The sequence below is a fragment of the Scyliorhinus canicula genome, chromosome 1 (assembly GCF_902713615.1).
Source record: "Scyliorhinus canicula chromosome 1, sScyCan1.1, whole genome shotgun sequence".
Taxonomy (NCBI): Eukaryota; Metazoa; Chordata; class Chondrichthyes; order Carcharhiniformes; family Scyliorhinidae; genus Scyliorhinus; species Scyliorhinus canicula.
In genome coordinates, this window is record NC_052146.1 from 9,701,266 (window position 1) to 9,715,238 (window position 13,973).

The 13,973-nt window shown below is 45.0% G+C and overlaps 1 protein-coding gene across 13 annotated transcripts in view; it reads left to right on the top strand.

Moving 5' to 3' along the window:
• The window catches only part of fbrsl1 (fibrosin-like 1), a 1,082,194-nt gene extending 1,068,689 nt beyond the window's left edge, over positions 1-13,505 (top strand). For all 13 annotated transcript variants that reach the window (XM_038805641.1, XM_038805908.1, XM_038805817.1 and 10 more), the window contains 5 exons: positions 2,047-2,182; positions 4,624-4,704; positions 7,676-7,759; positions 8,466-8,691; positions 10,848-13,505. In XM_038805641.1, the coding sequence (XP_038661569.1) occupies positions 2,047-2,182; positions 4,624-4,704; positions 7,676-7,759; positions 8,466-8,691; positions 10,848-12,078 (1,758 nt within the window). In that variant the 3' untranslated portion in view covers positions 12,079-13,505. The remainder of the gene's footprint in view (positions 1-2,046; positions 2,183-4,623; positions 4,705-7,675; positions 7,760-8,465; positions 8,692-10,847) is intronic.
• The last annotated feature ends 468 nt before the right edge of the window (positions 13,506-13,973 follow it).

A 13,973-nucleotide genomic window follows, 5' to 3' on the forward strand; every position in this document is an offset into this window, starting at 1 on the left:
AATGTACGAGAATGGTGAGTGTGTGTGTATGAGGGAGGTCAGTGTGTGTGAGAGATGGCTCGGTGTGTGTGTGTGAGAGGTCTGTGAGAGAAAGAGGTGTGTGTGTGAGAGAGAGAGATGTATATGTGTGTGTGTGAGAGATGTATGTGTGTGTGTGAGAGGTGTGGGTGTGTGAGAGGTGTGGGTGTGTGAGAGGTGTGGGTGTGTGTGAGGTGTGGGTGTGAGGGGGGTGTGGCTGTGTGTGAGAGGGGTGTGGCTGTGTGTGAGTGAGAGGTGGCTGTGTGTGAGGTGTGGCTGTGTGTGTGTGTGAGAGGTGTGTGTGTGTGAGAGGTGTGTGTGTGTGAGAGGTGTGTGTGTGTGAGAGGTGTGTGTGAGAGGTGTGTGTGTGTGTGAGAGTGTGAGAGAGGTGTGTGTGTGAGAGAGGTGCGTGTGTGAGGTGTGGCTGTGTGAGAGGTGTGTGTGTGAGAGAGGTGTGGCTGAGAGGTGTGGCTGTGAGAGAGGTGTGTGTGTGTGAGAGAGGTGTGTGTGTATGAGAGAGGTGTGTGTGTGTGAGAGAGGTGTGTGGCTGTGTGAGGTGTATGTGAGAGGGGTGTGGCTGTGTGTGAGAGGTGTGGCTGTGTGTGAGGGGTGTGTGTGAGAGGTGTGGCTGTGTGTGTGTGAGAGGTGTGGCTGTGTGTGAGGGGTGTGTGTGAGAGGTGTGGCTGTGTGTGTGTGTGAGAGGGGTGTGGCTGTGTGAGAGGGGTGTGGCTGTGTGTGAGGGGTATGGCTGTGTGAGAGAGGTGTGTGTGTGAGAGGTGTGTGTGTGAGGCGTATGTGTGTGAGAGGTGTGTGTGTGAGAGAGGTGTGGCTGTGTGAGAGGTGTGGCTGTGTGAGGTGTGTGTGAGGGGTGTGGCTGTGTGTGTGAGAGAGGTGTGTGTGTGTGAGAGAGGGAGGTGTGTGTGTGAGAGAGGTGTGTGGCTGTGTGAGGTGTGTGTGAGAGGGGTGTGGCTGTGTGTGAGAGGTGTGGCTGTGTGTGAGGGGTGTGTGTGAGAGGTGTGGCTGTGTGTGTGTGAGAGGTGTGGCTGTGTGTGAGGGGTGTGTGTGAGAGGTGTGGCTGTGTGTGTGTGAGAGGGGTGTGGCTGTGTGTGAGGGGTATGGCTGTGAGAGAGGTGTGTGTGTGAGAGGTGTGTGTGTGAGGTGTATGTGTGTGAGAGGTGTGTGTGTGAGAGAGGTGTGGCTGTGTGAGAGGTGTGGCTGTGTGAGGTGTGTGTGAGGGGTGTGGCTGTGTGTGTGAGAGAGGTGTGTGTGTGTGAGAGAGGTGTGTGTGTGTGAGAGAGGTGTGTGGCTGTGTGAGGTGTGTGTGAGAGGTGTGGCTGTGTGTGTGTGAGAGGGGTGTGGCTGTGTGTGAGAGGTGTGGCTGTGTGTGAGAGGGGTGTGTGTGAGAGAGAGAGGTGTGTGTGTGTTAGAGAGAGGTATGTGTGTCTCCGAATGTGAAACAAATTTGTGAACAAAGAAGTAGCATCACTCCCATTTAAAATTGCAAAAATAAGGTGCGGCTTAAGAAATTTGCTGAATGCAGACTTTAATTATACCAAATGTATACATACAAGAAATGGGAAGTGCTTTTATAATTTTCTTCGTAGGTTTGTACATATTGCAAAAAACAATACATTTTCTGCGATTTAATCAACACAATAAGAATGTTTCCCAGGGGTCAGGTCAGTGGTCTGTGTGGTTAAACAGCTTCTGTGGCCAGAAGAGTTTGAGAAACCCTGTACCGTACTCACTGACGCTGAACCCCACCCATCCCAAAAACTACCGTATGACTGGTGCTTTTAAGTTCATCTATCCAAAGTTGTTTGCCAGGATTTCCCTTCCTTGGAGGTTCTTTCCATTGACTGTTAATCAGCAGGATGCCAAATGTATGTGGCTGACGGCTTTCCCAAACCATCATTTTAACACATCAGCATTGGCATCTTGAACCAGTCTTGATTGTGGAATAATTGTTCCTTTTGGTGCTCTGTTGCTGTAATGTGTGATATTGAAGATGTTTGTTTTACTTTAAAGCAACAAATGCCGTTGGACCATCACAAACTCGAAATCGGGGGAAAACTCGACCTGTTTAGCCGGCCACCTGCACCAGGAATGTTCCCCGGATTCTCCTATCCGCATGACCTTGCCAGGCCCCTCTTCTCAACCACAGGTCTGTCAGCTGACGATGTCAAATTTTTATTTCCTCCTTTCTTTGTTTATATTTCCTATGGACCTGAACTCCTTGGAGTTTAGAAGAATGAGAGGTGGTCTAATTAAGATAATATAGAATTCTGAAGGGGCTTAAAGGATAGATGTTGAGAAAATGTTTCCCCAGACTGGGGAATCTAGAACACGGGGTTGCGGTAAGGGATTGGGCGTTTTGAACGGAGTTGAAAATTCTTCAGTCAAAGTGTTAGAATCTTTGGAATTCTGTCTCCAAGGGAACAATAGATGCTCAGTTGCTGAGTATATTCGAGATGGAGGTAAAGTAGGTGGCACAGTAGCACAGTGGTTAGCACTGTTGCTTCACAGCTCCAGGGACCCAGGTTCGATTCCCGGCTTGGGTCCCTGTCTGTGCAGTCTGCACATCCTGCCCGTGTCTGCGTGGGTTTCCTCCGGGTGCTCCGGTTTCCTCCCACAAGTCCCAAAAGATGTGCTTGTTAGGTGAATTAGACATTCTGAATTATCTCTCTGTGTACCCGAACAGGCGCCGGAGTGTGGCAACTAGGGGCTTTTCAGAGTAACTTCACTGCAGTGTTAATGTAAGCCTACCTGTGACACAAATAAGGATTATTATATATAGATTTTTGAATGACTAAAGTAAAGGATATGAGGAAATTGCAAGACGGTGTTGAGGTAAAAAATGAATAGCTATGATCGTGTTGAATGGTGTCCCAGACTGTGTAATCTGGGACAGAAGCAAAGGATCAGTCCAATCATCTCTCTCACTTCTCACAGACAAGGGGAGCAGTGAATTTCGAGCTGAGAAAGGATCTTCAGATTTGTCATTCCTCCCATTAATAAAGCACCTGCTGAGTATATTGCCTGACTGTGAAACTGAGATCAGTAACTTTTGCGGAAGCCTGATTGTGAAATGTGATCTAAACGTTTCAGCCCGTGGAGTTTCCTTGCTGCTTGAGCCTCCCACAACATTGCCACAGTCCTTGGTTCAAATTCAACCTGTGTTTGATCCTCTAATTCACTCCAGCCATGCTTGTAATCACCTTCATTAGCTCTCGGTGCAGCCACTTAATCTTGTAATACAGTGCATATGAATTACGCTTCGAGTCTGAATCAAATTATTAAAATAATTATTAAAATAGAGTGTCTAGACTAAAGCTGATGTCAACTTACTCCAATGGTATAGCTTGGGTTTTGATGGCTGCCACTTTACATAGATTGCCAACTCACCCAGAATGCAAATGGAATAACTTCCACTTAGAAGCATAGAATTTATAATGCCATTCGGCCCATTGATTCTGCACCAGCCCTTGGAAAGAGCACCGTACTTAAGCCCATGCTTCCACCCTATCCCTCTAACCCAGTAACCCCACCTAACCTTTTTTGGACACAAAGGGCAATTTATCATGGCCAATCACCAAATCTGCACATTTTTGGACTGTGGGAGGAAACCGAAGCACCACGCCTATCAGTTTGCCGATCTCTTCCCCCACGCACATTGAATCCAAAATACTATTCCTCAATACCCTTGCCCCACCCCGATCTCTGGGATCTTCTTTGGAGTCTGACCATTCGTGCATCCCAGCCCACTCAACCACCTGTGAACCGGAGCCTTCTGCCGTTTCAGCCCCCCTCTCCTGAACTTCCTGACTCCCTCCATTTTGCTACACATCGCTGCTTTCAATTTCTCATGCTTTCTGTTACTGTTCGACAATGGTATTTACTATGTTGAAGCCATAACATAAATGCAGATCGCTGGATGTTAAATGATGATTTCTTGAAAATCAATAATATATAGCAACATGACATTAGCAAAATTGTCATTGGATGAAAATACCACTCGTGCATTGCTTTCCTCCTCTGCTGTTGGCACATTGAACAGTATCTCACTCCTTTCGGTACTCTACGTGTGCTGATATTTTTGGTACTGTGGTAGGTGCACATGTTAACTTTGACTAACTGTCCACAAGACAGATGGTTGGCTGCCCAGCCAACGTTACGTTCAATAACATTCTGCCACTTTGCAGCATTCCCCTTAGTTTCTCTGGTGGATCTTCATTATCGCCTGGTTGCTGTCCTGTGCATTACAAAAGTTTGTAAGCGATCTCATTTAAAACCTGTCACTGGGGTTCTCATCTGTTAGATGTGTCCTGAAATCTTGGTGGATTGGAAAATGACAGTCTCCATTAGTCATGTGGAAGTAGAGTAGTAGATATGTTTCAATGGATTTCCATTTCAACAGAAAGCCGCCTCCTGGGCTGATGATATAGTAATAATTTGAACTGTATGTACGTGTTCACTGAAATGACCCTATGTATCTCTATTCTCTGCTGACTTGTTAACAGTATTGATGGATTGGTGCTTTCATCTTTTCTTGACTCCTTTATCCTTCATTTAACCGAGCTCTTTATTTTTGTTCTTTCCTCGTAGGTAATGCACATCCAGCTGCAACCACCTTTGGGCCTCCACCTCATCACCACAGCAGCTACTTACCCACTGGTCACCTGGCAGGTGAGAGCTATGGGGGTGTTGGGCGGATGTGCAGAGTTGTGCAACCTTGTGCCTTACTGGAGCTTTAACACTGTCCATCCAGCCACAGCTAAATCCAGTTCTATGATCAACTTTTCTTTTAGTTTACTGTTCCCCTCAGCTGCTTTTCTTTCCAAAGCTGGTGATTTCTCAGTTCCTGCTGCAGCCCACAGGATACATCACCAGGCTAATCTCCGCATCATGAAATACCAATGCCACTTCTTGTTTTATTAAAAGGGGCTCCATTCAGTCTAACAAATGTTACATTTCAACATCAAGTTAAAAGGTGCCAGCCCTGTCTTTTGCACCAGCCAGGCCTGCCTTTTGGATTTGAAAACAGTTCTGGTGCTGTGCGCTGTCTCAGAGGCAAGATGGGGCTTATTTCACAACCATGGGAGATCCTGCAGCAGTGGCACTGGGACCCAGGGCAAGTTACTGAGCGGAATCTTAGCTGGGTTGGCTTTTCCCTCCCTATTTAAAGAACTTTGCCCGTGCTAATAGTTTTTTTTTTTTAGTTTTTTTTTAGATTTTAGAGTAGCCAATTATTTTTTCCAATTAAGGGGCAATTTAGCATGACCAATCCACCTAACCTGCACGTCTTTGGGTTGTGGGGGTGAAACCCACGCAGACACGGGGAGAATGTGCAAACTCCACACAGACAGTGACCCAGGGCCGGGATTCGAACCCGGGTCCTCAGCGCCGTAGGCAGCAATGCTAACCACTGTGCCACCGTGCTGCCCGCCCGTGCTAATAGTTGAAGGAGTAGTTGCTACTCAAGCTAACAGCAAAAGTTTTTATTTTATTGCTTTCATGAAAATATTTGCAATTCTTCAACCACCTATTTCTGGCTCTGACCGAGAACAGATTAAGCTAAAGTCAGGCTGACTACAAATAGGCTACGCGGTAGCACAGTGGTTAGCACTGTTGCTTCACAGCGCCAGGGTCCCAGGTTTGATTCCCAGCTTGGATCACTGTGTGGAGTCTGCACGTTCTCCCCGTGTCTGTGTGGGTTTCCTCCGGGTGCTCCAGTTTCCTCCCACAAGTCCTGAAAGATGTGCTGTTGGGTAATTTGGACATTCTGAATTCTCCCTCCGTGTACCCGAACAGCTGCCGGAGGGAGGTGACGAGGGGATTTTCACAGTACCTTCATTGCAGTGTTAATGTAAGCCGACTTGTGACAATAAAGATTATTATTATTATAAATTGCAGTGACCCATCTATATTAATATTAAACAAGAGATTGGTTTGCCACTAAAACTCCATTTATGCGCAGCAAGCAATAAATGCTGGCCTTGCCAATGACAGCCACGCACCAATAATGGAGGGAGGAGTTGAAAAAAGGAATGTTTCTGGATCTGGAAAGGAGCAGCCAACACGAGCATTAGTCCAAATCCAGTTCATGTATAACAACACATGTGAGCTGTGTGTGTAGAAGTGAGACAGCATTGTGACAGTGAGTTACTGTATGTGAGTGTGAATGATTGAGGGTGCCCATGAGTGTGAGCACCTGTACGAGTGCATGAATAACAGTGCAATAGGAATGAGTGCGTGAGAGAATATTGGCACCTTTGAAAATATTCTTCCGTTAGGGACCAATGCAGTCCCACCCCGATAGCGCCGGTCCCAGCTGCCAGCCAGATCTTTATGGAGGCCATGCTGAGCTTCTTGCAGCATGGAGTGTGGCTGTGATGTATCGGCCTAGGGCCCCACAATTTCCCAGTGGAACAATTATAAATATCTTCAAGATGGATGTGATGAAGGCCCTTTTATCTGAACCAACACTTGCTGTCGGGGAGCAGTATAGACTTTGATTCTGTGCTCCGGCTCGCCACCGCGATTCTCCATTCCCGCTGCAGAAACTGGAGATTTCGCTGAGCACCAAATTCTCCGTCCTCGCCGGCAGCAAGGCAGACTCGCAGCAGAGAATCCCGCCCATAGGCTGCTGTAGTTTTAATGTGAATGACAGTTGTATTACACAGCAATTACTTTTCACTCTGGGGTTTTCATGTGCTGCGGTAAATGGGAAGAAATGCAAGTTATTGGGAATTTAAATTGCATAGGTAGTGAGTTAGTTTCAGGTTACCCCTCAAATGTCAGAGATTAAAATGGAGTTGGCACAGGGGCATTATAATAATACCAGCCTCCCCGGACAGGCGCCGGAATGTGGCGACTAGGGGCTTTTCACAGTTACTTCATTGAAGTCTACTCGTGACAATAAGCGATTTTCATTTCATTTCATTTCAAATGTCAGAGATTAAAATGGAGTTGGCACAGGGGCATTATAATAATAAGAATCTTTATTATCACAAGTAGGCTGACGTTAACACTGCAATGAAGTTACTGTGAAAAGCCCCTAGTCGCCATATTCCGGCGCCTGTTCAGGAGGGAGAATTCAGAAAGTCCAAATCACCTAACAAGCATGTCTTTCTGGACTTAGTTTCAATCCTGTGAGGATAAGAAACATGCGAGAGACAAATTGAGCATGACATCATAAGGGCTCAGTGTTTTGCTCTTACACGGAGTGAAAGATCTAACTCCAGGATCTTAAAAAAAAAAACAGCTGAACCAAAAAGTCTGGATATTTTCCATTACTGTATTTAAACACGTGAACAGGTGCAGAAGGAACAAAAGCAAGTATCCGCTCACCCAGACTTCATTTTTTTTAAGTAACCTTAAAACATTTTGACCATCTTTTGAAAGGATTGTATTCATTGAGACAAGTTTTATTAGGCAGCTGACTATGTAGCTTTGAGCATTAAGAAAGGAAGCTCGACACTGGCAGGTTTTAAAGTGAACTGTTTCTACATCAAACCTTCACAAAGCAAGATCAGCAGCAGCTCTGGGTAAATCCCCCCTCGATTCAGTCTGCAAGGTGAAATGTGTGTCCTCAGATCTCAAAGATGGGCTTTTCTGGAAGTGGTTGACTGTCTTTTAAATCCACGATTTCTTTCAGATCCATTCAGTCGATCAAACACCTATGGTGGCCTTGGAAACCTCAGCACTAGTGCCTTCGGAGGATTAGGCAATCCAGCACTTGGTTAGTACATGTTTGTATTGTAAAGCTGAAGTACCATTATTCCTTGTGTTGTCAAAACAGTTCCTTAAGATGATATATTTATTTAGGCAGGAGCGCAGTTGCTTGTTTTGACTGGCTTTGGCTGTTTGCCAATGTGTTTCCTTCATGCAAAAGTTAAGTTATTTTAATGGGCCATTGCTATCTGAACATGTCTTGCCTGAGACTTTGCCAAGTTTTTATTTTAAACTGAAGGATGCAGTTGATGATGTGATAATATTGCATTGCTAATCCCAACATCTAAATCTGGTAACTGTTGCCTTAGTGCAGATCACGTAGCAACTCCCCCATCAGTGTGAACATTCTCGGTCAACCAACACTGCAAGCGTCAGACCGAGTTTTTACAGTTAACTGATTCAGGAAGTCGAACTATCTGGGTGTAATCCAGTCTTAAAGGCTGTGTAGGTGCAGGCCTCCAGCAGTGTTGCTGTTTGGTGGCATTGCAGTGACATGGAGTGTCTGCTATCAAGACGAGGTGCCTTGTCTGTACCGAATGCGCAACTCAGCAACTCAACTGAATGCTGGCTGAGGCTAAACTTTAAACCCTGCTCAAAGAGTGTTTTTTTTTTATTTTCTTACAATGTAACATTTTGATTTATACTTCATGAAATTTTTTAACGGTCTCCCAATGCTCACTCTGCGTGTTTTCCTCCATATTCCACTTTCTTAGCTTCCAACAGCATGTTTGGTCACAAAGAAGGTCCAGGTATGCAGACCCTCAACAATGCTCATGAACCTTGGAACCGCCTCCATCGAACTCCCCCTTCATTTCCAACCCCACCACAATGGCCAAAGCCAGGGGAGCCTGAGCGAAGCTCCTCCGTAACTAATCATGACAGAGATCGAGATTTGGAGAAAAGAGAAACTTCACTTAAAAGTGACCGAGAGAAAGAAAGGTACCTACTGAACTAAACTTGTTCTTTTGATCAGTAGTTTTTTTACAGGTAGTTTCCTTTGTCTGAACACTCGATCTCCTTAGTGTATTGAAAGATTAAATCCTTTTAATCCTTCTATCTTTCTCCTCTGCAGTTTCATGCTTTCAAGATTGTTCCATAGACATTGGGTTTCCACCAGCACTTTCCCAAATGCCACAATCTAAGCGGGAATGGGAGCTTGCTGCAAGGAATTTAACCACTGGGTGATCTAATCTTTGGGCAGTGTTCAATTACGACTGAGATTATTGACCGGTGGTCAGCAAACCCCTAATGACAAGCTCGTGCTCTCTTCCCATCACCCACTTGACTTTAGAGCCAGTTGTAATGCCTCTGGCAGTGATGTGACTCAACATAAGAGCATGAACTGAAACTCAGTCTCCTATGCTCAGCAATGAAGACTGGACAATCTGGAACATTTTGTTACATGGTCATACAATCCATTCTGCCAGACTCCTAACTTGTCTCCAGAATGGTCTCCTATTTACCTTAAACCTGATTCAAGAGTGTTTTTTTTTTTGTTTTCTTACAATTTAACATTTTGATTTATACTTCATGATATTTTTTAACAGTCTTCCAATGCTCTCTCTGCGGTTTTTCCTCCATATTCCACTTTCTTAGCTTCCAACAGCATGTTTGGTCACAAAGAAGGTCCAGGTATGCAGACCCTCAACAATACACGAGGTCCCAGCCCACGCTGGGAGCCCTCATAAAGGGCAGAGCCTCACCTTTTTCAAAGCCAGTGACACTAACAGGGAATGGCTCCCTGCAATGGGGCATCCCACATCTCGGATTACAGTGGGACCCAGTGGAAAGAAGGCCCCCGTATTGGGATGCAGAACTAAGCAGCCGCGAGTCGCACTTTCCAGCATTTTGTGATGTGCCCATCTCAGTTTGGACACCCATGCTCATGGGATACCCTCCGTGACCCTGCATATTGCAGCAAGACAGAGCTGTAGGCATGATCCCAGCTTGTGTAAGGGCAATGCCAACATTTATTTGTGATGTGGAAAAGAATGTTAACATTAGAGAATAATCTCTTCATTCGTAAGTTAATTTCACAAATAAGATAGGCAGAGCAAATTATGAAAGAATCAATTACCAAATCAGTTCTAGAATCATACCTCGTAAATGCAGAGAAGCCTCTGGGAGTCCCAGCTCCAGGATATTCATTGTGTTTGAATTATACAGTACATAAGGAAGCTGTCCAGCTGAACAGGCCTCCGCCGGCTCTTTGAAAAAGCTGCCTAATTAGTCCCACATCCCCCATCTCCTTTCCCAGAGCCTTGCATTTTTTCCTTTTTCCAGTTCCTTTGGCAGGTTATTATTGAATTTGCTTCCACCACCCTCACAGAAGCACTATAACTCACTACCTGAACAATTCTCTTCATCACACCCCCGGCACGGTAGCATTGTGGATAGCGCAATTGCTTCACAGCTCCAGGGTCCCAGGTTCGATTCCAGCTTGGGTCACTGTCTGTGCGGAGTCTGCACATCCTCCCCGTGTCTGCGTGGGTTTCCTCCGGGTGCTCCGGTTTCCTCCCACATTCCAAAGATGTGCAGGTTAGGTGGATTGGCCATGATAAATTGCCCTTAGTGTCCAAAAAATTGCCCTTAGTGTTGGGTGGGGTTACTGGGTTATGGGGATAGGGTGGCGGTGTTGACCTTGGGTAGGGTGCTCTTTCCAAGAGCTGGTGCAGACTCGATGGGCCGAATGGCCTCCTGCACTGTAAATTCTATGATTCTTATCCAAATGGTTCCTTTGTCTTTGTATTATTTCTGACATTAAACAATACCATTCTGTGTTGTCAGCTGATTAAATTATGCAAACATTTAGTTTTTTGAGAGTTTTAGGCTTTACATAGTTGTAAGAAGAAAAGTTTAATTCTGGGATAGGCTGTTCTTCAGCATCAGTAAGAAGAAAAGACCAGTTAACATTCTGACGGGACCACACCCAATATTTTTCTGGCCTGCTGGATATCCCCAACATTTTATATGAAAGATAAACTTGTCGAAAAACTAGATTTCTGAAACAAATTTCTGTACTAGATTTGGATAACCAAATCACCAGATTTATTTTTGCGATACCACGCATTTTAAAATAATTTGTGTTTTTCTAGGGACGGAGTGGAGAAGAACAGGCACTCCAATCGATCATCACCAGCATCTGCCCCTGTCAATCACCAAATCAACAATCTCATCCATAGCAACAGCCGTAGCACTAATGATCCAAACAGGCATCACAGCAGCACTGAGCGAGATCGGTCAAAGGACATGGAGAGAGATCACACTGACCCAATGAGGGAGTTACCTGGCACTGAGCATAAAATCAAGGAGAACCGGTCACCACTAAAGGAAGGACAGAGTCACGAGAGGCGGCTTGCAGAGGACAACGCAAAGCCAGTTCTGAGACCCGGTTCTCCATACGGCAGAGCTGTGCTGAGTGAAAGCCTGAAGCTCGGCAATTCAGTGAGCAAAGACAGCGAAAGGAAGTCGGAGCCCTCCTGCGATCTTCAGAAAATGAAAAATGACATAAAGATTAAAGAGGAGAGAAAAGAAGATAATGAGGTGATGGTGATGGGTACGGACTCAGCACAGCATCCCAGGAGCAATGAGCCACCTCACCACACATCTATACACGGGCTGCCACTGGGTCATTCTGTGGGCCCTATGCCTATTACAATGAGCAGCATCCACCAGATGAACAACATGAATGTGCTTGACCGTGCTCGGATGGTGACGCCTTTCATAGGTATGAACCCGCTGGCGGGAAGAGAACGACTAACCCACCCCGGATTTTCTTGGGATCCTGTCCGGGATCCTTTACGAGATGCATACCGGAGTTTTGACTTGCACAGGAGGATGGAGTTCCCTCTGCGCACAGATTCCATGCACAGGTTCCCAACGCCGGCTGGTTTCTATGAGCACGACCGGTCGTATAGAGACAGGGAGCCTCATGACTACAACCATGAGCACGTTCTGGAGGTCAGGCGTGAGCAGGAGCGCTTACGGCACTCAGATGAAAGAGAACGCTTGCATCTACGGGAAGAGTTTGACCGTGCCAGGTTGCATGCCTTGCATACATCAGCCATGGACAGTCACCTGGCACATGTCCCATCCTTTATGCCTCATTTAAGCGGAATGCACTACCCGAGGTTAAGTCCATCCACTGCCAATCATAATGGTATTTTGAACAGGACCCCACCAACTGCAGCATTGAGTGCCCCACCTCCTCTGGTACCAGCAGGCAGTGCAAGGTCTGTGTCTCCCCGGAGGACTACCCCACTCACTAACTCAGAGTCCCGCGACTACTCCCCTTCTCGTAATCCCAAAGAAGTTGAGGCGAGGTAGTTCTTGGACCTGGTGAGAGAGTTGTCCTGTGTACGAGATCCTTAGATTTAAATAATGCACTGCAACACGAAGAGAACGCTGTAAATTTATAGAATTGAAGCACAGTGGGGTGGGTTAAAAAGTCTGAACTTTGATACCAGAAGATTGCTTATAATTGGAATTAATATATTATCAATTATAAATCTCTAGATTTCTTTGTGCAGAGAATTCTGAAATCATGTTTGTACATTTTTCCAATATTTGAAATCTAATTTGTATGAATTTGTAATGTTTTTGTTTCACTTTAATTTTGTTTGCTTTTAAGTTTTACGTTCTGTTTTCCAGCAGTTACAGGCCTCAAACTCTCTTAATAATACCCAGGGTTTGCTATTGGTATTATTTATCAAGATATCAATTTACAATTAATCCACTGTGAGGTTTCCTATTGAGGCCAGAAAATGGACTTTCCTTTATTTGGTTCCCAGAAATGTCTGTGTACTCTGAGAAATGTACAAATCTGAATTTGTTTTGCCTTATTAACAATTACAAGATATGCAGAAGAGGTCCCTGTGGTTCCTGTACAAATGTAAATATTCTGTTGATACTCCGAACATGCTAATTAAATTCTTTACTTAGGTAGCCTTTATAAAGGGTTTCTGAAACCAGAACAGCTCACTGGATATTTGTAGCACAGTTATTCCTATAGTGTCACGTGGAAGTGTGCTTGAAGCTCAGTTTCAGAGAAGCATATTCAATTCAACTATGCAAGAACCGCAGGCAGGTCTTTCACAATGGCTGCGCATCCAGGCTAATGGCAGCACACAGTGGGGGGGGGGGGGAACTTACTGCGTGTAACCAGGGGTAGGGGGGGGGACACAAAATGCCAAACCATTAAGAGACACGGAACAGATTGCATTTACAAGAGAGTGAGGGAGAGAAAACTGTTGGACCAATAAGGCACCCAGTTCAGAGAGAGGTTTTATTTCTCAATCCACAACACAGACAATAATGATAAACATTGTATTGGGCAGAAATTCTTAGTGGCTGACAAGGACATTCAGCGTGGGCCTTGTGTAATTGTGCAGTGTTTTTATGGAATCTGTATACAAGACAAAGTAGTATTTTAGGGTCAAAAATCTCATGGTAACATTTCTGATGAAATACTGTTAGCAATTAAGTCCTTAAACAGATGTTTCTTGCAGTGTGGTTCTGGCTGAACAACTCTGCACGACTCTTTATTTCTTGGTCATATGTAAATTTTGCCATGTTTTACTTGCTGGACAAAAAAGCAGCATCTGTGTTTATATATCTGGGCTTTTACTCTGTACTTACTTCATACATCAGCTGCCATTTCCTCATTTCTGCTCTGTACTTTGGTTTCTGTATTTTAAACAGACTTGATTCCTGTAGATCGATGAGACAAATACAGCATTGATTTTGAGACAAAATGGTTGTTTGTTTGTTGTGTCACAGACTGTACAGATTGATCTGTTTAACACCACCACTTGTGAGCTGTTGATGCAAAATTGCTTTGACAATCCCCGCAAGTGCTTCTGTCTGCCCGTGGCAAAGCTTCCTTTTAATATTCAGCTGAGAAATATATAGTCGGTGGTCACAATACAGACTCTCGAGTGGAAAATTCCCTCATCAGTAATGCTGGCTCTTTGTTTTTCTGCTCATTCCCTATGTGGAAAAAAATAGCCTATTGCATTTGCAGTTTATCGTCGTGTCTCACTTATTGTAAAATAGTATATTGTTAATCTCACTGCAATTCTCTCAGCACAATTTACAATAGGTCCACTCACCCATCTAACCCCCACAGCAAGCTCATACGGTTAGCATATGAAGGAGCAGTTATTATTTTCATTAGAAAGGCGGAGGTTGAGGGGGAACCTCATTGAGGTCTACAAAATCCT